The sequence below is a fragment of the Periophthalmus magnuspinnatus genome, chromosome 13, assembly GCF_009829125.3.
Source record: "Periophthalmus magnuspinnatus isolate fPerMag1 chromosome 13, fPerMag1.2.pri, whole genome shotgun sequence".
Classification (NCBI taxonomy): Eukaryota; Metazoa; Chordata; class Actinopteri; order Gobiiformes; family Gobiidae; genus Periophthalmus; species Periophthalmus magnuspinnatus.
This window is the reverse complement of record NC_047138.1, coordinates 4996650-5022769: the sequence shown is the minus strand read 5'-3', so window position 1 is coordinate 5022769 and position 26120 is coordinate 4996650. Positions and strand designations below refer to the sequence as shown.

At 39.6% G+C, this 26120-nt stretch overlaps 4 protein-coding genes across 6 annotated transcripts; 2 read left to right on the top strand and 2 right to left on the bottom strand.

Annotated features, from left to right (window-relative positions):
* Positions 1–920: 920 nt before the first annotated feature.
* rab30 (RAB30, member RAS oncogene family) lies at positions 921–2674 on the bottom strand. The gene is made up of 5 exons (XM_033977073.2): positions 2507–2674; positions 1825–1923; positions 1667–1750; positions 1405–1588; positions 921–1316 (listed from the first exon to the last, which is right to left on the bottom strand). The coding sequence occupies exons 2-5, from the start codon at positions 1915–1917 to the stop codon at positions 1066–1068; spliced, it is 612 nt and encodes a 203-aa protein (XP_033832964.1). The 5' UTR covers positions 1918–1923; positions 2507–2674; the 3' UTR covers positions 921–1065.
* A 338-nt stretch (positions 2675–3012) lies between these two features.
* On the top strand, positions 3013–4396 carry ndufc2 (NADH:ubiquinone oxidoreductase subunit C2). The gene is made up of 3 exons (XM_033977120.2): positions 3013–3256; positions 3466–3609; positions 4246–4396. Exons 1-3 carry the CDS (start codon positions 3115–3117, stop codon positions 4293–4295), a joined length of 336 nt encoding a protein of 111 aa, XP_033833011.1. The 5' UTR covers positions 3013–3114; the 3' UTR covers positions 4296–4396.
* Positions 4397–4999: 603 nt separating this feature from the next.
* Positions 5000–9127, top strand: cfap45 (cilia and flagella associated protein 45). 2 transcript variants are annotated; one of them, XM_055225951.1, is made up of 12 exons: positions 5000–5179; positions 5582–5692; positions 5800–5921; positions 5993–6137; positions 6597–6767; positions 6849–7027; positions 7112–7241; positions 7578–7724; positions 7796–7909; positions 8022–8215; positions 8391–8615; positions 8979–9127. In XM_055225951.1, exons 1-12 carry the CDS (start codon positions 5177–5179, stop codon positions 9034–9036), a joined length of 1599 nt encoding a protein of 532 aa, XP_055081926.1. In that variant the 5' UTR covers positions 5000–5176; the 3' UTR covers positions 9037–9127. The 2 variants fall into 2 exon arrangements, with proteins under 2 accessions (XP_055081926.1, XP_055081927.1); XM_055225952.1 differs by lacking the exon at positions 5000–5179 and having other exon boundaries at positions 5615–5692; positions 6040–6137; positions 8979–9111.
* Positions 9128–9340: 213 nt separating this feature from the next.
* LOC117380388 (clathrin heavy chain 1-like) lies at positions 9341–26103 on the bottom strand. 2 transcript variants are annotated; one of them, XM_033977192.2, is made up of 33 exons: positions 25709–26059; positions 24756–24963; positions 22054–22322; positions 21814–21975; positions 21622–21735; positions 21366–21539; positions 20914–21111; positions 20544–20744; positions 20286–20438; positions 20062–20184; positions 19846–19983; positions 19265–19429; positions 18984–19164; positions 18731–18894; positions 18524–18649; positions 18301–18443; positions 17971–18205; positions 17769–17891; positions 17531–17676; positions 17234–17417; positions 16933–17125; positions 16666–16823; positions 15870–16034; positions 15676–15783; positions 15419–15586; positions 14863–15012; positions 14653–14784; positions 14457–14567; positions 14194–14364; positions 13885–14106; positions 13207–13227; positions 11127–11202; positions 9341–10836 (listed from the first exon to the last, which is right to left on the bottom strand). In XM_033977192.2, exons 1-33 carry the CDS (start codon positions 25748–25750, stop codon positions 10706–10708), a joined length of 5055 nt encoding a protein of 1684 aa, XP_033833083.1. In that variant the 5' UTR covers positions 25751–26059; the 3' UTR covers positions 9341–10705. The 2 variants fall into 2 exon arrangements, with proteins under 2 accessions (XP_033833083.1, XP_033833085.1); XM_033977194.2 differs by lacking the exon at positions 13207–13227 and having other exon boundaries at positions 25709–26103.
* Between the last annotated feature and the right edge of the window lie 17 nt (positions 26104–26120).

Genomic DNA, 26120 nt, shown 5'->3' with positions numbered 1-26120 from the left:
TTTTACAAAATGTGCAGTGTATGGCATTGTGCAATATGGTACAAAACAGTTATGGCAAATAAATGTAACATAGACACTACATATTATGGCAAAACATGCTGGACCGTTCAATTCCACAATAAATGCACATTTCAAGAGAAACTACAAGAATGGCCTCTTACTGGCATATAGCAACAACAAAGGCAGGAATAGTCACATCAGTGCAGTTAGATCAGACAAGGTCAAATTGAAGGTGTATAAAACATTTGCAAAAGAAAAATGACAGTGCCAATTTCCTTTTCATTTAACACCCACCAGCTAAAGACAGGCAAATAATATCAACAAATTATAATGGCATTATTCAATACTGTTTCAGTGTTGTAGAGTATTAACTGTATATGCTTGTTTCACTTAATTAATGTTAACATTAAAATATTTTAGCAGCAAGTACAAATCTTCTATAGGGTTTCACTTCAGTATTTCACAGTTTAAAAAAAGACATTGGTGCAAATACCTACTCATATGAAATTAAAAAGACTAACAACCTTGTTTTGGCAATCATGGCATGTCTTTGCCACGGTAGAGGCAAACACATGATTGTGCGGACCAAAGGAAAGTCTGATTAGAGTTGGTGTTTCCAACAGGTACTGAATGTAAACATATTTTACACTACTCGATCCATCTCATTATTTTTACAATTAGTGTGATAGGATTAGTAACAAAAACCTGGGATTTTAAATCACATAAACACTGCTGGTGAATACTGATGTTAAATGCAAATGCTAAATCTCTATAAAAGGGTGAATAGGACAAAACGGAGCCCTACTCGGATTGCCAAGATGCATCAGGTGGTCAGGCTGTTGCATTGCGGACAATATAGTCCATGGCAGCATTTTAAAATGCTTCTTTCTGGCAGGCCAAACTAATGTTGACTAAAACTCTTGTTTTTTAAAAGGCATGGGTATTGGATATAAATGAGAGGACTTAAGTGGTGGTTTGATGTCACCAGAGATGGACAGAGGCATAGAGGCTCAGCCATCTGCTGTCTGCTGTCAATTTATACTGAGTTACAACAGCCAGAAGGCTCTAATTGACGTTGCAGCAGCTCAAGTAACTGATGGTTTTACCCTCACCAGGCATCGGGGCAGTATCATTGTTGTCCAGCTTGTTTTGTTTGGCCTCTCGAATAAGCTCACAGGCCAAGTCGAGGAAAAGTTTCTCAACATTGTCAGACTCTTTAGCAGAGGTCTCCAGATAGAGCATGCTCTGAGCCTCTGCAAAGTCTTCAGCTCTCTGTCGATGCACCTCTCTCTTATCCGCCAGGTCTATTTTATTACCTACCAAAACAAGAAATCAGATTACGAGACCAAACATACAAAGCACATGAAATAACTAGCAGAAAAAAATTATGTCTTATGTTCTCACCGACTAATATAGTCACAACTTGGTTGTTGGCATACTGTTCAATCTCCCTCAGCCACTCAGGAAGGCACCTGAATGAGTCCTCACAGGTAATGTCATATGTAAGAATGAGAGCATTGGCACTGCGGTAATAACTCTGAGTAATAGAACGAAATCTCTCTTGCCCGGCTGTGTCCCATATTTGTAGCTGGAAAAAGACTTAGTTTTAATTTTTGACAGATGAGATCTTCATACTATATAATGTCAGAATATATTTTGCCTTTACCTTGACCTTCTCCCCTTTGATTTCAACGGTTTTAATCATGAAATCTACTCCAATTGTAGCACCCTGTCCAGGTGGAAAAAGGCCCTGAAATAAGACATTAGTGTTCAGACAGAGAGTTTTGATGCATGAAAAACATAATGTAAGATTGTCTTTCAAACCTGAGTGAAGCGCCGGACAAGGCAGGTTTTCCCCACTCCTGCATTTCCAATGAGAACTATTTTGAACAGGTAGTCATAGTCTTCCATACTCATCCTCACCTGCAGCAAAAGGCATATTGGAACACTATAAACACTATGTTTCATTATCATAATGAGCTAATAAGACAAGATCATTTCATGATTTATCCGCTTAATAGCTATGTGTCTGTAATGAGAAAATAAAAGAATGTGTACATCCAGCAGTTAATCTGGGCAGGCTCTCTTGCAAGAAGTCCAGTGGATGAGCATTTAATGTTCAAGGCTAATGAGGGTTAATGAAAACTCAACTATGCGGGTCACCGCGGTGTTTAGGGACTAATTCTATTCTGCATGGCTTGGACTAAAAATCACATTTAGGCGAAGCCAAAATGCGTTGCATAAATGCACGCGCACATTTTGCTTCGTTGCATCAGCTCCATCATCGTTTTGCATTGCTTATGTTTTAGCATTTCTTTGAACTAAAGTGTTTGGTAATTTGTTACCATCTAATTAACAAAAATCTAATGTGTGAGTGTGAGCCGCGCTGATAACGGTTTTAGAGCTAGCACCAATAGCAACGGCGGCTACCGGTGACACGGCCATCTGGGCCGTGCACAGACACTACAGCTCATTTAACCTTAGAAAACACGCAGTGTGCACTTACCAAATACACGGGGAAGTCCCCGATTTACAGCCTCTCGGTATGCATAGGTCAGATGATCAGATGATCAGATGAGCTGCTCCTGGGCAGGGCATATCCCTCTGTTTCCTCCGCAGATCAGCTCTGGACCAAAGGAAAAGGGGGACTGCTTTTCTATGATGTCACCGTCATAGACGTGCTCTGTGTGGTGCGTGGGAGCTTTAACTAATGTGCACTCTGCTTCAGGCTCGATGCTTTGATTGTTGTGTAAGGTGTTAGATAAGTGTCACAAAAAGTGCTTTTAACAAGTCAAAATATACCGCTAAACCTAAAGCTATGGCTTTGTTTTAGGTTCACCCCTAAATGATCCATAGTACACTTATAGATATGCTTGTGTACACCATCTGTAAAGCAGGGTAAATCAAGCCTCTTGTTTTCTACCTGCAGAAAGCTATTACATTTTCCAAAAAACATAAATGAGTGTCTGTTTCAGTAAATTCATACACAGCGGAACCATGTGTGTCTGTCTAAGTTTCCCCGGACGTTTTAACGGGTGCACTGTACGTCCTTGATAGCCGTGGAGCTAAACTGCACAGGGAGGTCAGAGGTTTGTAGCTCAAAAACGGCTGAAGATGGGCTTTAGTTTACCCGAAGAGGCTAAAGCTCTCCCACCCCCGGGAATCTTGAACAGAAACTCTCTGTGGCTCGGCGGGGTCGGCTGGTGTGTGGCGATGTTTCAGAATGGTGTAAACCACAGGCCGCCTCTCAGATCAGGTTAGCATCAGCACTGCTCTCAGCATACACAATCATATACACAATCATGAGGGAATATCACAACAACAACTGCACTTTTGTCAGATAATAAATCTTTGTCATGTCTGGGAAGAGGTCAGGTCGTGTTTATAATCCCCTTATCCTTTTTGCTGTCCCCTTATCTTGCCTGTTATGTCCTCTGTTATGTGCTAAATGTTGTTGTTGCTCAGGTGTCCATCGGCAGGCTCTCCTGGCTACACTCGGTTGGTTCATTGGTTATCATCTGACTAAGATTGAAAACTACACATATGCCAAACGTGACCATGAGATGTATAGTTATATTAAGCTCCATCCAGAGAACTTTGTACCAAAAGGTAAGCAAGTCTACAACAAAACATTTTATTTAGTCCTATTTAACAGACTATGTATCATGTGAAACTATATATTAAAGATAAGATAAACAATTTATTTGTCCCAACATTGTGGAAATTTGCTTGTTTGTTTCTGTTCCATTGTTGATTTTCTAACTTTCTGTTGGTTAAATCAGTTCTCATGTTCAGCTTTAAGAGGCAACTGCTGTTGTGATTTTGGGCTTTACAAAAATTAATTTAATTGAAATTACAGTGTTGCAATGCAAAGTTCAAGAACAGCAGGAGAAGCATGCAATTAAAACCATGATAAATAATTCTCAAAATGGACAAATTCTTCTGCTATTACAGCTCAAATTCCAGATTCTAATACTCTGTTCTAGGGCTGCATCTAATAATTATTTTAGTAATCAATATTGTAAACAGGGATTTTTATAAATACATTTTAATCAAATAAAGTTTGAAATACAGTGAGTGAAGGCTCCTACATTGCAAATATACCAATACAATGTATTACTGATAAAATTTGGATGCCTTAGTGATGAAAGGTCTTTTGGCATGTGTTATAGAGTCTGTAACTCCAGATAACAATATAAAGTGTAAATAGAATTATTACTATTATTTTTTTTCTTCTATGAACAGAGAAGAGGACCATGGCTGAGATCGTTGAGCCCTTTCATCCTGTCCGTTAATTGCTGGTTTCGACTTGCCATCTTTTGGGAATAATATTTTGTGAATTTGTGGTTCTAATGTATGTACATCAGTATGTAAATAAAAATAATATGTACATTTATTGGTTTGTTGTCTTGTTTTATCTAACCTTGTTAGATGATTTGCTTAGATCAAAATTAAAATTGGTAAGTATTTGTTCTTATTTAGTCTCAGCCTAATACTCTTTATTTCTTTTTTACAGACGTCACGCTACTTTTTACATACAAAATGTATTTGTTTCACTCTAAAGTAGCCTACTCTCTGCCTTACAGAAATACAATAGAAATATAATGTACTATATAATATATGTCATATGGTTGACATAGCTGATGCCAAAACTAAGTACCACCTAATGTAATATTTGTGTTTCTGAGTAGACCACCACTAGATCTAAACCTGGTCTTAATCAGGCCTGAATTAGGTCTAAAATGACAATAAATAATGGAAAGGGTCAATCTAAATAATGATCAACCCAAAAGAGGACAAAATCGCTCATGCAGTGCACTAATAAAATGTACATTTTATTGGCATTGGTCTAATGCGGCATAAACGAACTGCTCGATTCTGTGAATCCCACCCACGAGGGAGAGAGCCATAGAGGAAAGAGCCGACTTGTTTTCCATTGGCTCTTTCTCCAGTCAATAGAAAAGTGGAGGATTTGGGCAGGAAGGCTGAGGACGCAGATGAGCAGAAATGAGACGCTCCTCCATCGCCATCTTGGTTTTGCTGTTACCATGGTGATGGAAACAGCACATGTCAAATGAAACCGAACAAACTCACAACGTAACGAGCCAAACGCACGGACTGCAGTGTGAAAGGGACAGATTAGGTGCCTTCTGGAAGCCGAAGACACCTGTGGATCATGGTAAGATGCCAACCTTTGTTTCTTCACTAGGTTTTTAGCGTCCTCCCAACACACAGCCCAGGCCACTAACGCCAGGGTCATTTTGTAAGAATGAAAATGAATATAAAATGGATTATCTATTTATTGCAGTGTATTAAATGTGATTATTTACATTAATAGAACTATTTTATTTATTAATTTATTGAGCCAATATTTTTTGCTCTTCGACTGATTTATTTATTTATTTATTTTGAGTCAGTCAAACATTATCAGAAAAATCATTCAGTCAGCGAAATCACAGCCATAATGAGATTTTGTAATCATACTTTAATTTAATCACTATCATATGGGCCCCACCTCAATGACTGAGCCATGACACAGACAAATGTGATCATTGTGTTTATACCATTGTGTCTTTTGTAGAGAGCAGGGTCCAGTAATGCAAGTTCTAGGAACAGCTCTCACTCTCGTCGATATCGCACAAGGGCTGCCACCTCAGAGGTAGATGAGAGCCTGTTTGGGAGCCCTAGAAGTGTAAGTTAATTTGTTTATCTGTCAATTTTATCTAAATGGTCATGATGCATACTTTTGAGGAAACCAATATTTGTGTTTTTTTTTTTTTTTTTTCTTTTTTATCCCAGAAATCAATCCCAGATAAAGACAAACGAGATCGCTCAGCACCCAACCCAAGAGTTCGTGTTCAGCCTAACAAAAATGGTGAAACTCTTCAAATCATCACCAAGGACCTTATCCGTGACCTCAGGTACATGTCGAGGGACTCAAGTCTACTGTTTAAACTAAAAAATAAAACATAACAAATGTATACTTTGGCAGGATCCCATATGAGGATCCTTCTGGACAATCTATAATTCTGCCTTCAGCTTTATTGGAACAGACCAAAGCAAATGCCCAGGTCCTGACAGACGAAGAGATTCAAGCCATGAAGGAGGCCTCACAAAGAAAGAAAGAAGAAGAAATCGTAAGATACCTTCTTTCTTCAACAAATTCTTTTAGGCAATATATTTGTCTTGCTGCTGTGGCAAATTTTGATATTTCTTAATATCAAGATTTAAAATGGTAACATGTCAAGAAAAAAAAAAGAAAAGAAAAGAAGACCCTTGAAAATTTATCTGACATATATATTTTTTGTTACATGATTGTTACATACTGGCAGATATTTTTAGCCTAATTGCTCTTCTATTTCCAATTTGCCTCATTAGTGTGCTCAAAAACACAAATGTGATGCTCTGAGGATAAACTGGAATGACATGTGGGTACTGAGACTGGGGCAACTTATAAAAACATATTGGCTAAATTTTCAATATTGGAGCAATACGATATCTGGGGAACTTCTTTCGATATCACTGATACCGATATTGGAACTGATATATCGCCCAGTCCTATGGTACACTCAATCTATTTTATTTTTTGCATGTAGGCAGCAGCAGAGGAGAAAAAGCGTCTGATCATTGAAGCAGATCTGTCCAAACTGGCAAACCCGACTCTAACAGAGGAGGAGCTGGAGGCCCAGGAGAAGACACAGCGCATGTTAGACCAGGCCCACATGCTCAGGATGGAGCAGGAGGACGAGATCAAACGTCTCAACAGAGTTAGAACATTACACAACACATGTTTATAGTGTGTGCAGATGTAAAATACACATTGATTATGTTTTGGATGCTCCTCTCAGTTGATTTTAGAGGTGAAGTGTCAAGCCTCCCGTGATGCTCAGATGCAGGAGAAGGCTGAGATCCAAACTGAGATGAGCGAAGAGGAGAAGAGATTGGACACCATGATGGAGGCGGAGCGGCGCAAGGCCTTAGAGACGATGGAGAAGATTGACGAGCTGCACAAGATGCAGAGATACAGGTCTGCTACAGTTTTTTTCTCAGTTTGTTACTTTAACCACGATGACTACATACAGTCTGTTAATGAGACGATTGTTCATTCTAGTGGAATGCAAGAAATCTGCAATCAAATCAGAGAGCGAGAGGAGGAGCGACAGTTTGAAAATGAACTGAAGGAGCTGGAGAAACTGCAGCTCCGGAAGAAACAAGAGATGATGAACTTGGAGGACCTTCAGGTGAAGCTAGTCACCATAGCAACATAAAAAAGCAGACACGTGCTTGTCTTCAAGAAGATGTCACTGTTTTATACGGAATGTTTCACACTGTGGCATTAAACATATCTATCTCCAAGGAGACAAGTCGGTAACGGTATAGGTCAGATCTTTTTTCTTTTAAAAAAAAAAAATTGATACATGTTTTTATTGCTTTATTAGGAATAAAAAATGTGATTGAATAAATGCAGTGCTCCACGCAAAGCAACTCCATGGAGAAAAGCAGGAGGGAGACTCCCCACCAGAAAAGTTGCATAGTGCATCGTTAATAATCTGCTGTTGATTTGTTTGTTGATTCAGACTTTAGAGAAGAAGAAGAAGGAACAGGAGCAGCTACAGGAGGAGATCAGGAGAATCAACGCTGAGACACTGAGGGCAAAAGAAAAGAGGAAAGAAGAGGAGAAGCTTGCAGACCTGAGAGCAATGGAGTACATCAAAGAGAAAATGGTTATATCTGCAAATCTTTATAAAATACATTTATGTATTTTTTTTTCTATCACTTTTGATGTTGTTTATAGGAACGGGAGGCCAAGCATGAAGCTGAGCAGAGACAAATCAAAAGGGAAAAGGAGTTGGAGATTGCCAGACTTAGGGCACGACAAGAGAAAGCTAAAGACTATCAGGCCAAACAGGTCAGACCCACTTCTATACTGTACTGTACTGTATGTTCCTCCTTCTTTCCTTGGTATAATGTCTTCGGAACCTCTATAAATTTTTCCTTTTTTGTCTTTTATCAAATAAAAGGATGAAATACGCGCTCGAAGAAACCAAGAAATTATGGACAGAGAGTGGAGAAGAAAAGAGAAAGAACTGGCTCTTAAAAAGGCCAGTGAGCAGGAGATGTTGAAGGCTGCACGAGCTGAGCAGGTCCAGTACAAAGAGCATTTCCTGTCCATCGAAGCAGGTCGGGAGAAGGCAGAGTTTGAGAGAGTACTCAAGTAAGTCAAAAACAGACACACACACAAACACTTTCTAGTTTTAGTTGACTAAATTATCATGAAATTTCCATTGACTAAAACTAAAAATCTTAATTAAAGCTAAAATGATTTTAACCAAATAGTTAACCAAATACATATAAAACAGTTGATGATTTTGGATGGTAATGTCTAACAGAGTGCAACAAGAGGCAATCACCAAAGAGAAGGAGGAAGAGGAAAAGTTCCAGCTGAATGCACGGAGAAACGCAGAGGCCATCCGTCAGCAGGTTAAAGATCGTGAGCTCTCGGCCATCGCCAAAAGGAGAGAAATGTTTAAAGACGCAGAGCAGCTGAGCGAGGAGGCACGGCTGCGGCGACTGAGGCTCAGCGAGATCAAGGCCAAGAAGCTGAACGATCTCAGGTAAGACAGGGATATATCCAATTATATATAATTTTAAAACTGCTCTTCCACTTGCTAGTGTCAATGAAAATGATATTGCCTGCTTTGCCTCGAAAAACATTGCTGTGAGCGGAGTCCCCTCTCCATAGAACTGACTTGTAACATGGTCTAGTAGTAGCCCCTGCTTGTCTCCATGATAGATTTTAATGAAATTTAAAGCCATACTGTGGAACACTTCAGACAAACCAATAGCTTATTTATGGAAACAAGCAGGTGGCGCAATTTTAAAGTAATATCAGCATTCAGTAACATGTTAAAAATAGATGTGTTGGCTGTGTAGATGTGTAGTGTATTAACTATAGCTCCTTCTGTTTTTGTCTGCAGGGCGACTGGACTCTGTGAGAAGTACTGCAGTGAAGTGGAGAGGAAAGCAGGGTTTTGATCCACACGATGAATCACAAATTGAGTTTAAATTAAGCTTTAACAAAACTGTAATCACTAAATTGCTATAAATAAAATGTACACCCACCCATATGTTTTAGTGCATGGGCATTTAACGCACACAAAACAGTCCAGGAAGTGTGAATATAAAAATGTAGCATAAGTAATGTATATTGTCATAACAGGCCTACTATCTGCATCTGTATTTTAAGCATTATTTTTAAGAAGACCTCTGAAATGCTTGACATATTCTTATGGGATAAAAAAAAAAAAACAACACTATGCAAAAAGCACAAAAAACAGTGTCCAATTTTTTGTTTTTATTTCAGCTAGTAGTTCCCTTTCAATAAGGTCATGTTCTTCCATTATTAATGACGGATCCCCTTAATTCTTAATATGCATGACAACAGAAAAAATTAACTTAAGGTAGGGTTAGATGACACTTTACACATAGCTTAAAGCATGTCTGGGAGTTAAGTACATCTACATAAGTGCAGGCTGTTATTCCAACCCTTCTGGACAAATAACTGGATGTACGAAAAATGAGCTTCTTCATTATAATCATCTAACACACAACCTACAGGAGTGCTTATGGATCTAATCAAGATGTCACTAAGACACCAACCTGCCGCCTCTCGCCTCCCTGACTAACCAGAAGAGGGTTTTGACAGGAAAGTGTGTGAAGGAAAGATGAAGGGGGACTGTTAAAATTTTAATTGGTCAAGTTCACACCTGTACACGCAGAAAAGTAATGGTGACCAATGGGGAAACAGCACAACACCTGGCATACAGGGACCTCAGCACAAGGAGGGTAAGAGTAAATACACACAGTACGTTTAGGGGGGGCCGCGGTCCTGTCCTTGCACATACACAGAGTCTCACACAAGCACTGTACACGGCACGAGAGGTCACCTAATACATGGAGCGGATGGAGGAGAGCTAACATCTACAGGTGGGGCCCGGTGCAGGCTCATAGGGAGTTAAAATCTTTAGACATTCACACACTTAGCACACGCACATACACCCATCATTCAAATTGTAACATACCGCTGTATGCTTAAACTCCATAAAGCTACACGCCTGTGCAGAATATACTATCATTACTTAGTGTTGCTAGCTATAGCCATTGGAATGGCAATATAATGTTCAAATATTATATGTTACCTTTTTTTTCCTCAGAATATACAATGATGAAATGCATTATACAGACAATGAGACAATGAAAGCTTCACATGTTCAGTACGTCAAAATTAAGAGCTTGTCTACATTAACTTCTTCATGAGTGCAAATCCAATGCTCCTCCACCTACTTCAAAAGGTTTTCATTGCTGAGCTGCAGCAAGTCCACCTCTGCACTTTAAACAATAAAAATAAGCAAAAACAAACATAACAAATACATATAGTAATCTTCTAAACAGGAAATCATAAATATGGAATGTGAAAATAAAAAGACATGGTCCAATTTCTTTTCAATCAATAGAAATAAAAGTCCTTACATGTATTCAACTGTTTTCTTTTGTAAATCACACCACATTAAAAAATAGTGCTCCGGTGGAGAGTGGGCGGCTGCTTGTTGAGTCCCCTGTTGTGGTAGAAGACCATGGGAGGCTGGTGTGAAACCGAGAGACCGATGGAGATGGAGGGTTTGTGGGGGGGTTAGTGGAGGTGACTTCACATGCCATAACCAAAGCCGGGCTGTGGGGGCTGGGCATACCCAGGTGCTGCAGGGTACCCGTACCCATAGGCCTGCTGAGGGGGCACTGCCACATTGGGCCCTGCGGTGAGCATAAGCTGAGGGGTGCCTGCAACAAAGAATCACAAAATGTTGTGTACAGCTTGGACATTTAAAGCATTGTGAACTAAGTGTATAAAAAATGTAACAACTTTAATAACTACACCTTAATTAGCTTTAATAATATGTTTATGAAGAATTATTCAGGCTTAGTAATTACGACAATTTAATGCCATTCACGAATTATTGAGTCTATACCTCTTATATAGTGTTATCCAACTTTAAGATATTCAGTGTATGTTTATCTTAAGTAAATAAAACAATTATTGATTAATAACATAATTAATGGTGGTGTTTTACCGTAAACGATTGGTTGTGACTCTGTGGCCTGCTCCTCTTGTTTCCTCAGGGATTCAGAGGCTTCGAGCTTATCCACCTGTGAACAGAGCCCCATGTATGTTAGGGCGGAGCGGACGTGTGCGGCTGTAGTTTAGGACGGGCTCATGAAGAGCACAGGCTGAGGCAGGTTTGGATTAAACTGACCTCTGGGTTATTTCACTGGCTGACGGATGGGACCATTCCTGATAGACGAAGATGAGTATTGTCCAGATTTAAATGCACTGACTGCATGAAGCAGGCCTTCTTACTCAGAGGCCAACTGAAGCTTAGGGGAACTACAGTAAAGAACTACGCTCTACTTTAAAAAACTAGATCTAGGCATGTTCTCATGTTGAGCATTAGGTTGTGTAAATCAGGATTTAAAGAGGGGAAAACACATCTAATGGGAAATAATGGTCCCACCATCCAGCCACGAACATCAGCTATTCTCAGTGATAAGTGTAGAGAACCAACCCTAACCATTACATCTTCTAACTATATCATCTTTGGACAGACTACATACAGTAATAGCATTAACATGCCTGTATGCTTGGTTAGCACATTAAACCAGTCTAAGGCTAAAAGATATTGTCTAGGTTAACAAACTACATCCTTTTCTGCAGCTCTTCATAAGCAATTGGACCACAAAAAATATTATTTGTAGCTTGGAGTGAAAAGCAGGAACTATAACAGTAAGCAAAAGCAAAATCTGGTTTTGGGTTGAGTTCTCTACAACACATTTGTACAGGTTACTACAAGTAAATTGTCAAACAATTGGGTTAGGCAGGCTGTTTAGAGAAGATCAGGCTGTTTTCTTTAGTTTGAGAAAAGAGGGTTGAGAGACATGCTGAAGCGGCCATTTCTGTTATTATCGTCTTGAGGAGTGCATGAGATAGATAAGACAAAAGCGGAGAGCCAACGTGGAGGGAGTGAGAGGGTGTGGGATGATTTGTAGCCAGTCCAAAGTTTTCAGAAGCAAGCACAGCCAACAACGATGCTTCGGAGCCAGGCCAGTGCTGCTCAGGCCATTTCATTCCTTCTGCCCAACATACAGGAATTTACATATGCTTTCCCTCAAACTAAAGTTATTTATGCAAACCAAGCATTAGCGGATTAGATCGCTTGTTGAAATAGATACCATTGCTTAGGGCATTAAAATGCTCCTTATATCCTTAGAATTCAGCACTGACATGTGTGACAGACAAGAAAACTGTGCATATTTTAGCCCTGTGACAGAAACTGCAACATTGACTAATATTGCTACAAAATAATTTAAAGTGAGTATGTTATATTGTTAAGTAATCGTTCTTTACAGACTGCAGCTACATCTTGTTACCATTGCTTATTTTAATACTTTGTCCAGATCTGTGAGAAAACACCCTGGAAACAGCTGGGGACTTATCCAGAAAGATGCTTCTTAACCAGTGCATCAGGAGAGCTTGTACTAAATTTGACACAAACACAAAGGGCTTCTACTAAATAGAAAGTAAATCAAGGGCCACATATCTAAAGCTGGACAAACACATATTTTTAGGGCGGTGTCACACTGCACGAATATTTGCAGGCACAATAATTGTGACATTGACAAATGGGAAATTAAGGGAATGTTTTCCCATACCTGGCTTTGTTGTTACTATGACGATGTGACTGTACATTACCATTACATATTTGAGAATGTAGGTGCAGAGAGGAGGGTTCACTCTACACCTTAAGTATAAGACACTGGTGCAACCTGTTGCAGCTTGTCTCTGGTAAGTTTGATTATTAATTCTTCTTTGTGAGATGTACAACTCTCCCATCGCAGTGAGACAGGGACACATAGTGTACGCCTTAGCTTAGCTTTAGCTTGGCATAGACAGCAGCCTCCTGAGGCAGAGGTGTTGAGAGCATCTCTCTGATGAGACAGAAAGTAAGGCTTGTGGAGATGTGGGTTTGAAGTCAGAAGCAGCAGTGTGACACAGGGAGGATTGTCATGCAGTTTTCTACTTGTACCCCTCCAAACTACAGGCTACAGGACAGGGGAGGGGCTAAAGAGCGATTAGAAAATGGATTCGACTTTCACCTTTTCCTTTATTGCATCAACCTGTAAAGGAAATTCAGAGAGGCAACTTAAGGAGGAAAGAAAAACAAATGGAAGTCTCCCAAAGTATAAATTTATAGAGAAAAGAGGAAAAAACAGCACTCACCACGTAAAAAGAGCAAGGAAAATTGCCACTTTTGATACAAATGTAAATTTGGAAAAATATGTTTTTATAAATAGGAACCAAAATTGTCCCACCTCTTCCTTTGTGAAACATATTTCTACAAATTGAACAGTATTTTCTACAGCCTTCATCTTAAAAAAGAAAAAAAAGGAAAAAAAACAAAACAAAAACACAAATCTCATGGAAATGGCTCTGAGGAATTTGATATTGACGCCACATAAAAGAAAAATGGTCTGTTATGAATCCCCGAAAAACATTTGTATGAAAAAGCAGCATGGATGGAAAACAAAATGAGGGGGAAATTTGTATGACTGACAGAAGCACTGACATGAAGGAAAGATATGAACCCTATCGCTGTGAGTCTAAATCTTCATAAATCAAGTATGTTGCATACATGCATACATGTATGATCTATGCCCCTACAATATACAGCCAGTTTGAACACTAAATATCATCTTAACCTAAAGCAATGCCTGTATATAATTGTACAAGTAAAGTGTGTACCTCATATACCTTTAGATGCAGACAGCACCCACCTTACTAAGGTACTCCCTCATGACCTGGATGAAGTAGGGCATGGAGAAGTCCATGATGTTGTGCCTCCAGGCTGTCTCCAGCACCACGTCGGGCCGCAACAGGTCATAGCAGGTGAACAGACATGCTGCAAAACACTCCTTTTTATCTTCACTCAGGAACCAGGCTAACAGCTCCTCTGCCAGCTCTATGTCTTTCGACTCAGATGCATACTGCATGGCATCCTGGAAAAAACATCAAAGTAACAAGATACTATTATCAATAATGGGTGATTTGATTATTCACACAAATGTGGAAAACCGTTTCTGTACCTTGTAGAGCTTGTCCTTCTTGCACAGTTCTACACTCTGTTTCCAGCGATTGTTGCCTTTGAAAAGGTATGCAGCAATCCTCCTAAACTCAATCAGCTCGTGCTTCTCCAGCCCCTGAGCCAGTGAGATGTTGTCAAAGTTGTCATAAGCATCGATGGAGGTGCGCAGCGCCTGGAAACAAAAAACAAACAGTAAGATATTTAACATGCTTTTAAGGTTAATAAGGAGCACCTTGAAAATATGTACAATACAATAAAACTTACAGCAAAGTCTTCCTCAATGATGAAGAGATTATTGAGAGCCTCATTAACAGCCTTGTTGTTGTGATTCTGGACTGACCGCAGGTATGGCTTAACTAGAGGCAGCTGTTTAACCTATAAGGAATAATTCAATGTATTAAATTGTTATTGTCCATTTTCATAATGCACTTATAAATGCACCAGGTGTGTTTTCACAAACCTTGCTGAAGAAGTTGACAGCGCGCGTGTGGTCCAGTCGTGGAGATAGAACAATCAAAAGGTCATTCAGTAATAATGGTTTGAACTCCAAGTAGAACTGAACAGCTTTGTAGTACAGCTCCACATTGGCCACCTGCGACACATTGTCAAAATATTTCTGTAAAGAGCTGCATTTTATAGTAGACCGTGCAGAATCATTGCTATCATTTACCTTGGTCACAATGTCTTTGAACTGACCCTCCTTCCAGGCATCAGCTGGGTGATTCATCATGGTGATGATGGCGTTGTCATACTCTTCGTACTTGTCATAAAGGAAGACCAGCTCTCCCCATAGATGCGCCTGCTCTGCTGCCCTGAGAACCTAACACACAGACATTTTATTAGATGTAGGCCTGTCACAATAGCACAATCTGTTACCACAATAATCAATAATACTGAAACTACTCTATACCTCTGACATAATAACCCTAAAGCAGAATAATCCTAGTGAATCTTTTTCAAAGTGAATCCTATTATAAAAACGTATTATCATATAGACCTAATATTCAAATGTTATCATATAGACCCAATATTAGATTAAAAAAATAAATAAAAAATAAATAAATTACACCGGTATTTAGTGCAAAGAAAATATATGCACGATGAATATAAAGCCTTAAAAATATAGTTATCTATCATATATTGAATGATAAATTGATATAGTGATTACTGTGAGGAGCCTAACTCGAGTAATAATCTCAGGAAGCTGCATTCGATTTTTGGCTAACCTTTGGAATGTTAACACGTGACCAGAAGAGCTCTAAGTGCTCCCTCATTTTCTGTGGTTTGAATTTGGAGTAAAGAATTGCCAGCTCCGTAAACATCCCCATGTGTGCACGCTCCAGTCCCAGGGCAGCCTCCAGCATGGTGATCAGCTCTTCAAAATATCCACGGTCCTACATGTGCAGAAAGAGACAATTGTTTAGTTTTATCCAGCTTTAACATCTGCTTAAGTGTCTCTTAGCAACATATCCACTGTATGTACCTGGTAGTAGTTGATCAGTTCCTCTAGTTCATCAGCATGAACAACTATATGCAGGCCACACATTTGAGCCAGGCGAAACTCCTTCCCATCGACACATGCAAAACACACCTGTACAAAAAGACAAGTTAATTAAACACTTAACAATATCATGGTTATAATGAAGCCTAGTATTGCTAAATTGAATGTTGTTTTACCTCCTTCCAAGTGCGTGTGCTGTTGGCTTTTCGAGCTCCATCCACAGCAGCTTGATACTCTCCCAGGTGCACCAAAGTAGAAGCCAGGCGGCCAAAATTAGACACATTATTGTAGAGCAACTTCGCTGCTTCATACATTTTGTCATCATAACAACGGTCACCAACCTATGGGAAAAAAAAAAGACTTTAAAGTTGCAGACCCTGTTTTTTCTAGATTTTGCCTTCTCCCCATAGACTTCCACACTGTTTTGTTTTGGTCACAAATGGACAATGTCTGCATCCAATGGTAAAACTTTTTATTGATTGCACATGTGGATGACAGAGCCTGGTGTGTTGCTCTGGGATGAGAGTGGTGTGGGTGTGCTGAGGCGGTCAATGATCCAACTTTGCCGTCCTAAAGCTGTGCCCAGGTTCAAAAATAGAATGAATGTGAATCCTGCTAATGTGAAATGGTTTGTTATAATTAGAGAAAAGTTCAATGTCAGGTAGGTTACCCCAACTTTTAAGTAGTGTTATAATTAAACCAGCAATCATTTTTTGCCAACTAACATCACACAGCAGTTAGATTTGCATTGCATGGATATCGGGGCAGTCGGTGCCATATTGGTTCTCAGATTGTTTTTCTATGGCTTTTCACAGACTAATGGGAATGTATGATTATTAATCTAAGAATGGAAAGTTCAAAATTTCCTATTAACTGATTTAATACTGATAATTACATTAGTTTACAAAACACGACTAGAATCAATTTGGCAGTGGGTGGCAAAAAAACGATGCATCGTTTTATTAAACGTACTTGTTGAATGTGTGCATTATTGGGACCATTTATAAACTCCTCCAGCTCTGCCAGGCGGTTGGTCTTGGCCAGGGCAAATATCAGCTCAGTTTCCACATATGATTCACGAGCTTTCTTTCGGGCCATCTGCAGAAACTTCACCAGATCCTCCCAGTTTCCTGAGAATTTATAAAAAATATATGTCACGAGTTATAAATCAGACATTTAAAAAAAAAAAAAGGTCATGGCACAAAACCCCAAATGTTATTTGATACAGTTTTGTCTTACCGCTCTGAGCTGCCGCCTGCCCCACCTCGATGTAGGCGGAGGGGTCATCAGCCTTTATGTAAGAGTCAATGGCTTCTTTGACCAGGCCCTTCTGGAGCTGGGCCTTTGCCAGCTGACTCCACACTGGAGGCTCATTGCAGCGCTCTGCAAACTCATAAGCTCTGTCCAGATTACCAATGTGCTCAATCAAAACCTATAGTGAAATAAAAAGAATATATCAATTTTGAGTAAATGCAAAATAATAATTGACAGAAACACATTAATTGTAATACTTCAAATCAATGTTGAGCATAAGACACACCTGCACTGCAGATGTGTTGACATCAAATTTTCTAAAAATAGCAAAGGCCTCCTCAAACAACTCATTGCTGATGGCGATGTTTGCAATGTCTGGGGCATCATAATTGTCAAGACGGTTAATGTACTCCATGACACGTGTCCGATCAGCCTTAATCGCGGTCAGAATAAGCAGATTCTGAAGGTTTCTAAAAACAAGACATTTTCAATACATTACAAATAGTGCTCCTTGTGACTTCATTTTGGCTTGAGTAATGGAAAAGGAGATTAAGATAGTCTGGGAACATCAAATCCCTCTCACCTGTGTTCACTAAAGACAGAATTATCCAGGACAATCTTCTCCAGAAGTTCAATAAGCTCATTGGGAAGGTCAGCAGTCATGAAGGCCTTGACTGTGACAGACACCTCTTCTGGATCCTGGGTTTCTGACAATGCTGTCTGAACAACCTGAGATTAAAAAAGACACAGTTACAACATCTAATAAATAAAATATAAGTCACAGCAGTTTATCTTCTAAGGGCAGTCTTTAAGAGCCAGACCTGGTCAATGAGTGGTCTTCTGTAGTTGTTGGTCTCCAGAAGGACACTAGCCCACAACTCGGGGTTCTTACGACGCACAAGGTATCGGGATAAACTCTTGAACAATGAATTCTCATTGCAAACCTGACAGACAATAAGATTCAGAATAATAGTTAACAGAGGGCAACATTACCAAATGACCATGGCATTATTCAAAACTTACATTAATGAGCTCCTGATCGCACTGTCCCCTCTCATAGGCCACACAGGCCAGGTGGGGGTCCCTCTTTTCGCAATACTTGCCGACAACGCGGCTATCATAGAATGGATTCTCTCTCAGGAAGCGCTCAGGGTTATTATTGCTGTCGATGTAAATCTTAGCTAATGCATTGTGGGTAGCAGGCTCTTCGCAACCTTCATGTATACGTGCCTCCAGCCAAGGCAGGAGAAGTTTTAGTCTGCAAAGAATCAGAGGGTTTATAAAAGAAATATTGATAAATGTTTTTAGTTGGCTTTGAGGTGTATGCTGCACAGTTTGATTACAATCACATACCGATTCCTTTTCTCTACCTCTGCAACCAGTTCGTCTGTGGAAAACTGCCCTCTCACCACCATGATCAGATTTTTGATAACATCTTCTGCACAGTCTACATCCAGCAAACCTCCAATAACAACAGGAAGTCGGCTTGGATTAACCTGCAATTACAATGTTGCATCAAATTAGCATGAAGCTGTTGCTAAACCTGCTGACAATATTAATATATATAGTAGATTACCTTTTGCACATAGATTTCAATGTATTTCTGGAGACTGTTGCGGTACAGATATAGGACCAAATCGTGGACAAAATCAAAGCGGTCACACACAATAATTAAAGGTAGCTGATCTGTTAACTTGGCTTCCTATGGGATAAAAAAATGGATAAATGTAAAAATTTGATCTTCAGTCATCATAACCATAATATGGTCAAATAAATGTCTTACTTTGAGGAAGTTTTTCACTCTTTCTGGGTCATAGCAGTTGCTCTCTCGGCAGATCCTCTCAACCTCTTTGATTTGGCCTGTTTTGCAGGCAGCCTGAATGTACTTGAAGTGGACCTCTGGATCCTGGCTGAAGTTTACAATGGAACCCAAGAAATAGAAAAGGCCTACACACAAAAAAAAAATAACCAAAAAAGCTTTAAATACATCCAAGTACTTTCACTGCAAGTTTATCAAGATGCCATTTTCTTCTCACCCTCAAAGCTCTTGAATGATTCAAATAGTTCAGTGAGGGCCTGAGTTGTGAGCTGTTCGTGGTATTTGGAGGCCACTTGGACGCAAATCTGAAGGTTTTGACGAATGTTGGCAGATAGCATAGCACGAAGACACTCCAGAGAATCCTCCACTGAGAGAGCGCCAAAGAAATTCACCAACCACTGTGATAAAATAAATAAATAAATGAAAGATTAGACACAGTTCTCAAAAGAGTACTGGTAAATGTAATTACATAAGAGCATTGGTAAGTCTTTGTTGTACCTCTGGGTTGAGGAGGTGAGTGTGCACGACAGCCCGTTTGATATCGTACAGGTCCGTGTAATGCTCCAATGCCCTCTGCAGAAGTCCAGCTTTCTCACACAGCTGGGCCACATGTGCACGGTCATAGTGGGTGAACATCTGGTTACCCAGGATGGCGTCTGCAACCTGAATAACATTATTGCAGAAATTTTTTAAAAAGCAGATTTTCTGTGACAATTTGTGCACCTGAACATGAACTGATCACTGACTGACTGATTCCGGAAGTAAAATTCCCATATATTTTTCAATAAAAAATACTAGGGGCTAGTCAGCTATGTGGTAACTAAACCACTAGAGCTATAATTTTATTTAAAGCAAAGCTATTCAAACATTTTATTGAATAAATTGTTTTTGTGTTTTTGGGCTGAAAACAACGTGCTATGGACAGTAGTTGCCATGTAGCTGGTTCGCTTCTGTCGTTACTTTAGGAACCAATGGGCTTTGAAAATGTTGGAACTGTTGAGCTCCATTAGGCTAACATTAATGGATAAAATTAACAATGTAATTATATGAAATGTGGCCACTGGGCCTGGTGCATATACCTGTGGTGCATGGACTAAGTTCATTTCTAGCAGGCGTGTCTGCAGAGGTCCCTCCATGGGCCTGTTGTTTTTCAGGGCATCCAGCAAAAAGGAAGTACACTGCTGAATCAGGTTATACTCCATGAACACATCAACAATCTGCAAGGACACAAACAGAATTAACAGGTGTAAATTGACTTTTCAACAGGTCATAAATGATAAATGTTTTAATTTTACCTGTGTGATGTCAGCAAGCGGCTCCTCATCTTGGACAAGCATTTGAGAGAACTGAAGCCCCTGTTCAGGGCTAATACGCATTACATTTCTTAGCAGAAAAATCCAATCCGGAGTGTAGCCCACCTGAAAAGAAAAATATACATTATTAATTAATTAAAAACATGTATTCATTAATCATACTTCAAAATGATTATATATAAAATACATAATTACTAAATACAAACCTTCTTGGCGTAGAGGACAATCTTTTGAAACTGTCCTGTTTCAGCAAAGCACTGAATCACCTTGTTTGGGACATTGGCTCTGAGGTAGACACTGAGGGCAAGAGTTGGATCAACTGACTTAACTAGGTCTCCAAGTTCTTCAGAGCACTCCAGCTAAAGATGTAAATATACATAATCAAAATGAATAACTTAACAGAGCCACATTTTTCAATAAAATGTAGTAGTATTAAATATTTTTAATATTTATCAAATTCCTACCTTGTCCTCCTTTAACCATTTCTCCAGGAGCTGCTTGCGTCCCTGCTGCAGGACTGGTCTACAGAGCTCCAGGGACTCAAACTTGTTCAGTTGGCCTTGGTCCAGCAAGATGCCGAAGTACTGAAGTAGGGGTGAAGTCTGACCCGGCTGAGCTGGAACACTCTGAAAGCGGCGGATGGTGTCTGGGGTCCGTAGAATACCCTAACGGTGTTGGAATAAGTCGGGTTAGTTTCAACCAAGAGAGATGAAGCAATGGAGTAATGTTTAATGTATTATCACACTGGTGCCCAAAGTGGGGATCTAATTTGGGGTCACGCCGAGGAATTATAACGTTTTAAGTTATTATAATATTATAACTTTTGTGCAGTACCTTGGGCGCATTGGCTGCCACCTTAGCTGCCTCAGAGTAATTGCCAGCAGCAAAGAGTGTGTTAAACTTGCGGGCAAAAAGCTCTTCAGCACCGGCCAGGTTGTTGCGGACAGCCATGCGAAGAGCGAGATCAGGGTTCTGGAGCACATTGGTGATGTAAGGAATGATGTTTTCTTCTTCTACGCACACTGACAACACCTACAACAAAGCACATTTGTCTACTTTACCATCTGGGCTTATAAAATATTCAGTACATAAAAAGACCACAAAGGACAGCATATGAAAATCTGTTTCATTTGTAGACAGCAGTAGAACAGCTTCATGGTTGCAGAAAAACATTTCATTTGGAGAAATTTTTAAACCCTGTCTGAAATGTGCATTCAGCCACAAAGACACTTGACCAAAGCCTTTGAATAACATTAAACATTTCCACTGTCGCTGGTTTACAGTACCTGTCCTTTTCTGTTGACTCCAATGATGCCAGCAGTGGGCTCATGTGGAGCCGTTACAAAAATGGTCTCCCCACTGATCCTGTTCATGTAGATACAGGTTCCAGTCTCAAGGTCATAAAGGTGGATGTAGCCATATTTGGTGATGAGGAAAACAACATCTTGCTTCGAACTTATCTAAAGTTTAGAAAACAGGAAAATTAGCAACAATATGAATGCATACATATTTTAAGGAAGATATCAAGGTAAGCCATCAAACCTGCATGGCAACAGGGAAGTCATTTTGTGCTTCTGGGGGGAAGAAAACATCCACAGCTTTCTTTGGGAATGGCTGATTTCCAGTGGGAGGAGTGCCCACTTCAATGATATGCAGCTAAAAACCACATTGAGAGAGAATTACAGAAATGTAAACTGCACAAGGAAGTGTTAATCTTTTGACATTAAACCTTACTTTTCCTCCTGCCTGTCCTCGCACAGCAAAGCAAAACAAGGTTGACTCCTCAGTGTTTCCTTCCATCTTGAACTGTGCAAAGCCAGCAGCATGGCCCTCAATGGGTTGAGAAACCTTTCTGTCAACTGAATACAGCTGCATGGCTCCAACCACCCGGTTTTGCTATAAATATAAAAATATGAATAATCAGATACAGATCTAATGTAAAACTATACAACTACAATCAATATTTTTATGTACCTGTGCCGAAATACCGATGAGCAGTAGCCACTTCTGTTTGGCGTCTGTGCGGTAGTTGATGATCTGGCAACCTGCAAGGCTGGAGTGGCGATCAAAGACTTTGATTGGTTGTGAGTCACCCTCCATGCTCCAGTGGTATACTGCATTATCTGTGACTAGTGCCACCGTGTTGAGGGAAATCCACTTCCAGAAGGTCACATCATCTGTCATTGTGTGGGCCTTCATCTTGCTCTTCATCTCAATATTAAAGATCTGCAGGGTCTTTGCAGCTGAAAATGCAAAAATACAAATTGGATTTAAATGGAAATAATTTTATACAGAAATTACCACCACCAGAAAAATTTTAAATATAAAAAATATATGTGGACAATCCAATTTCAAAAGTTGAAGGAATGCTGGTGTGTGGGGGTCTGATTAAATCACACGAAAAAGACTACACAACAAGCCAGTATCAGGGTCGAAACAAAGAGGCAAGACCAACAGAAGGGCAACCAGTGATGGATCTGCATTCAGTTACCGCTGATGCAATGGACTGACAGGGAAGACAGTAGAGGAAACAGGTGCTAAACTAATGTGAAAATGGAAACTACTGCCAGAAATAAGCACTGCTTATGATGACCAATTATATATTTTAATGAGGAAGCAGTCTTGCTGCAGCAACAGTAAGACGTAATAGTGTGACATTTTTTTATGAGTTTTGACTATGAAATTAGGGATGTCCCGATCCAGGTTTTTTTTGGCTCCCAGTTTGATCCTGTTTTTTTATTTTTATATATTTACATTTCCTGACACCAATCCAATACCAATCTCATCCTGATATCGATCATTTCTAATTATTTATTAACATGATTTAGGCTGTGCCTTTTTACATAATTAATGAATTTAGCTGCGGTTGAATAAAAGTATTACCAGTTATAGAAAGACCTACTTAAAAATAGCCTAATAATTTGTTATAGTATTGTAAAATAAAGTTTTAAACTGCTCTACAGTACATCAACATAGTGGAAGAGGAAAGTAGGTAAGGTTTTATATCACCACTAAAGGCAGTGTGTTTTTTCACCATATTATTCATGTTTGAGGCCAGTAGAAAGAGGAGTAGCTTAACATATGTAAACAAGTTAGCGCATTTTGCTCTGCTCCTCCACCCGATTTGTCCAAAGTTTAGTTTCACTCTTAAGGCTCTGAAGACATCCCAGAGTTAAAATAAATATTATCTCTGTCATTAATTATGTTTTAGCTGTTTTAGAGCATCCTCCTCAGCTATTTGTTGTATCAGCCGATCTATTCACCAAATCCGATCCAAGCTGATATGAGTATCGAACCGGGACATCCCTATATGAAATGACCACAATAGTGCTGTAAATAACTCTTAACAGCAACATAATTCTAATTCTGAATACCAAAATCAATTACACAAGTGTATAGACTGCAGATGCGGTTGCTGGTTGCATAACATTTACCCCCAAAATATTCTTATAGAAAGTAAATTTGAATGCAAATAAAGGCAGCAAAGCCCACCAGTGTGATCATGAGGAAGATTATAGAGCTGAACTCCCTTAGTAAGTTAATATTACAGCTGTGTTCATATATTATAGTGCAATAGCTGCCCCAGCTGTCTGAAGAGATCCTTAAAAGTGGTCTGTTTATATTCATCTTCAGTAGAGTATAGTTATACTTTTACAAACTATTTTAAACAGGTTTATTCTGAATTTACTCACCACCAACATGCCTGTGCACAGTAACACAATTAATTTACTCAACAAGCTCAAAACAACTACAAGCACTAGTTTTTGCAGTGGAGTAGTGCTACTTAATCCACTGCAAAGCACTGACTCCTTGTGATTGGGAGTTTCCATGAGAAAGTTTACTGTGGCATTTATGTGTAAATGAGTAGCTGACGTAATAAAGCCCAAAATGTTTGTGTTCCTCCGTTTCCGTAAACATACAGTATTTTATATTACTACCAACCATTTTCCCAAAGCTCTATAGCCACTTTCTTCTCTACAATAGTTTATCTGGCTCTAAAACAATACCTTAAGAATAGCTTTACATGCTAATTGGTCTGGTAATATAAGAATTTGGCACTATTGTAAAAAAGGTAATACTGAAAACAAAATAGACTAAATGTATAACAGTTAGAAAAATGGTCCATAGCAATGTAAAATATGTGTAATAAATGGAAGAAACACACATTTGGTTGAAAGGAAAAGGAAACAGCCATTGAAGCTGCTCTTACAATTGTACTGATTTGCCTTGTAATTGTGAACACAAGCATCAATTTATTTCAATCATCAGTACTGTGCAATAACTTGACAGTGCATACAAATTAGACTTAACTCATGATATGTAAAATTCAACTCACCGTCTGCAAACGAAAGAAAGCAGTAAGAAATGAAAAAGAGCAAAAACAAGCAAAATAGACATAGGATTCATGGCTGAATGGCATTTCACTATTACTATTACCACTAAATGCGGTTCCTAAGTCAATGTATTTTACAGTTACTGCTACATCAACAAACAAATGAGATGACCTACATAAACGTCAAATAAAAGCTGAGACAAGTACATGATTGGCTGAAAATGCAAACAAAGTGTAGGGGCCTAATATGTTGCCCAAAATATTACTATGACTATAATGCATTACTCATACACTTTTCTAGATGAATTTAATATCTAACATGTTGTAATCAACTGCAACATACCTTTAAGCGCTATAACTTTGCTTGCTGGGTTCATGATGGCACTGTCTGCAGAGATGGGCCTCCGGATGGGATTGTTGGGGTCTGCCATGTCAATGATGACCACCTGGGCCTGCTCACCCACCTTTTCCCTTATGCAGATGAACTTGTCAGACTCCATGGTGAGTGTGCTGAAGCCAATGTTGGCTGGGTTGATCCCCAGGTTCTGGAGCTGGGATACACAATACATAAAGACAGAGATGTTGTGTCAAAAGTACATTCAGAATATAATTGTGGCATATTAATGACAGTCAAAGGATTTCAGTGCAATAGAAAAAAAAAAAACTTGAATGTTTGAGTACGGATCTATGGTGTGTTGGTAGGGATTAAACTATCAGCTTTGAAATAAAGAAATAAAACCATCCTCATTAGGTTTAAGTCGTGAAAATGCCCCGTCGTGACTTAATATAGGACTCTGACCATCAGTTCAAGAGCAGGCGATTGTCAAAATGTGAGCTGATTTTACATTAAAAGAAAAAATGCACAACGACGTACATTTTCACAGAGCTACTTTAATCTACGCGACACATGTTGAAAAGAAAGGATGTAATCTAAGTGATCGTTACGCCACTTACAGGATGCGGCTGATGCATCCTCACATCCAGGAGCTAGCACCTGTTATAACAGGCGACAACCAGTCACTTTCTCTAACATCCTACTCCTATCAAGATGATATACATTCATCTTGGACTAAGTGTAGTGACAGCAGCGCTGTAGTCACACAGATGTCATCATAATGAAGTGAAGGAGAGACGCTCGTACTGGAGGCTGACTGTTAGCTCGAAGCTAAACGGGGGAGGGGAGGTCATTCATTTGCTGCGGGATTGACGTTAGCGTTAGCGATCTGTCAATTGACTAAAACCCCAACTGAATCAAACCATATTAGAATTTGTGTAAATAACCCTTCGTTTACCCACCTGTAGATGCTCCTGGAAGCGGATAGGCAGTATTTGAGCCATACTTCCCTCTGCAGCCGCTGTGGAGTGTTGAAATGTCGCTAGCTGTGGTGCTAGCTAGCAAGGCAGTAGCGCCGCGCCAGCTACGACCTCCTCACTGATGTGTAGGTCGGAGCCAGTCACTGAAAAGGCGGATCACGGGAAAAACGATGTACTTATGTTTACTGATAAGATTTCGGAAAACTACGGTCAGTAAAATAAAACTGGATGTCCCCGTTTTGTTCGTATTCTCGGCGCCGCATCAATGGATAGTAGCGGTGAGCGCTGATCTCCGTCCAAAATCCGCAATGGCGGCGGAAACTGCTCAGTGCCTCCAATCCGGAAGCATCTAGGGAGCTCTGGAAGGACACTGGTCCAAGATGGATGAGAGCAA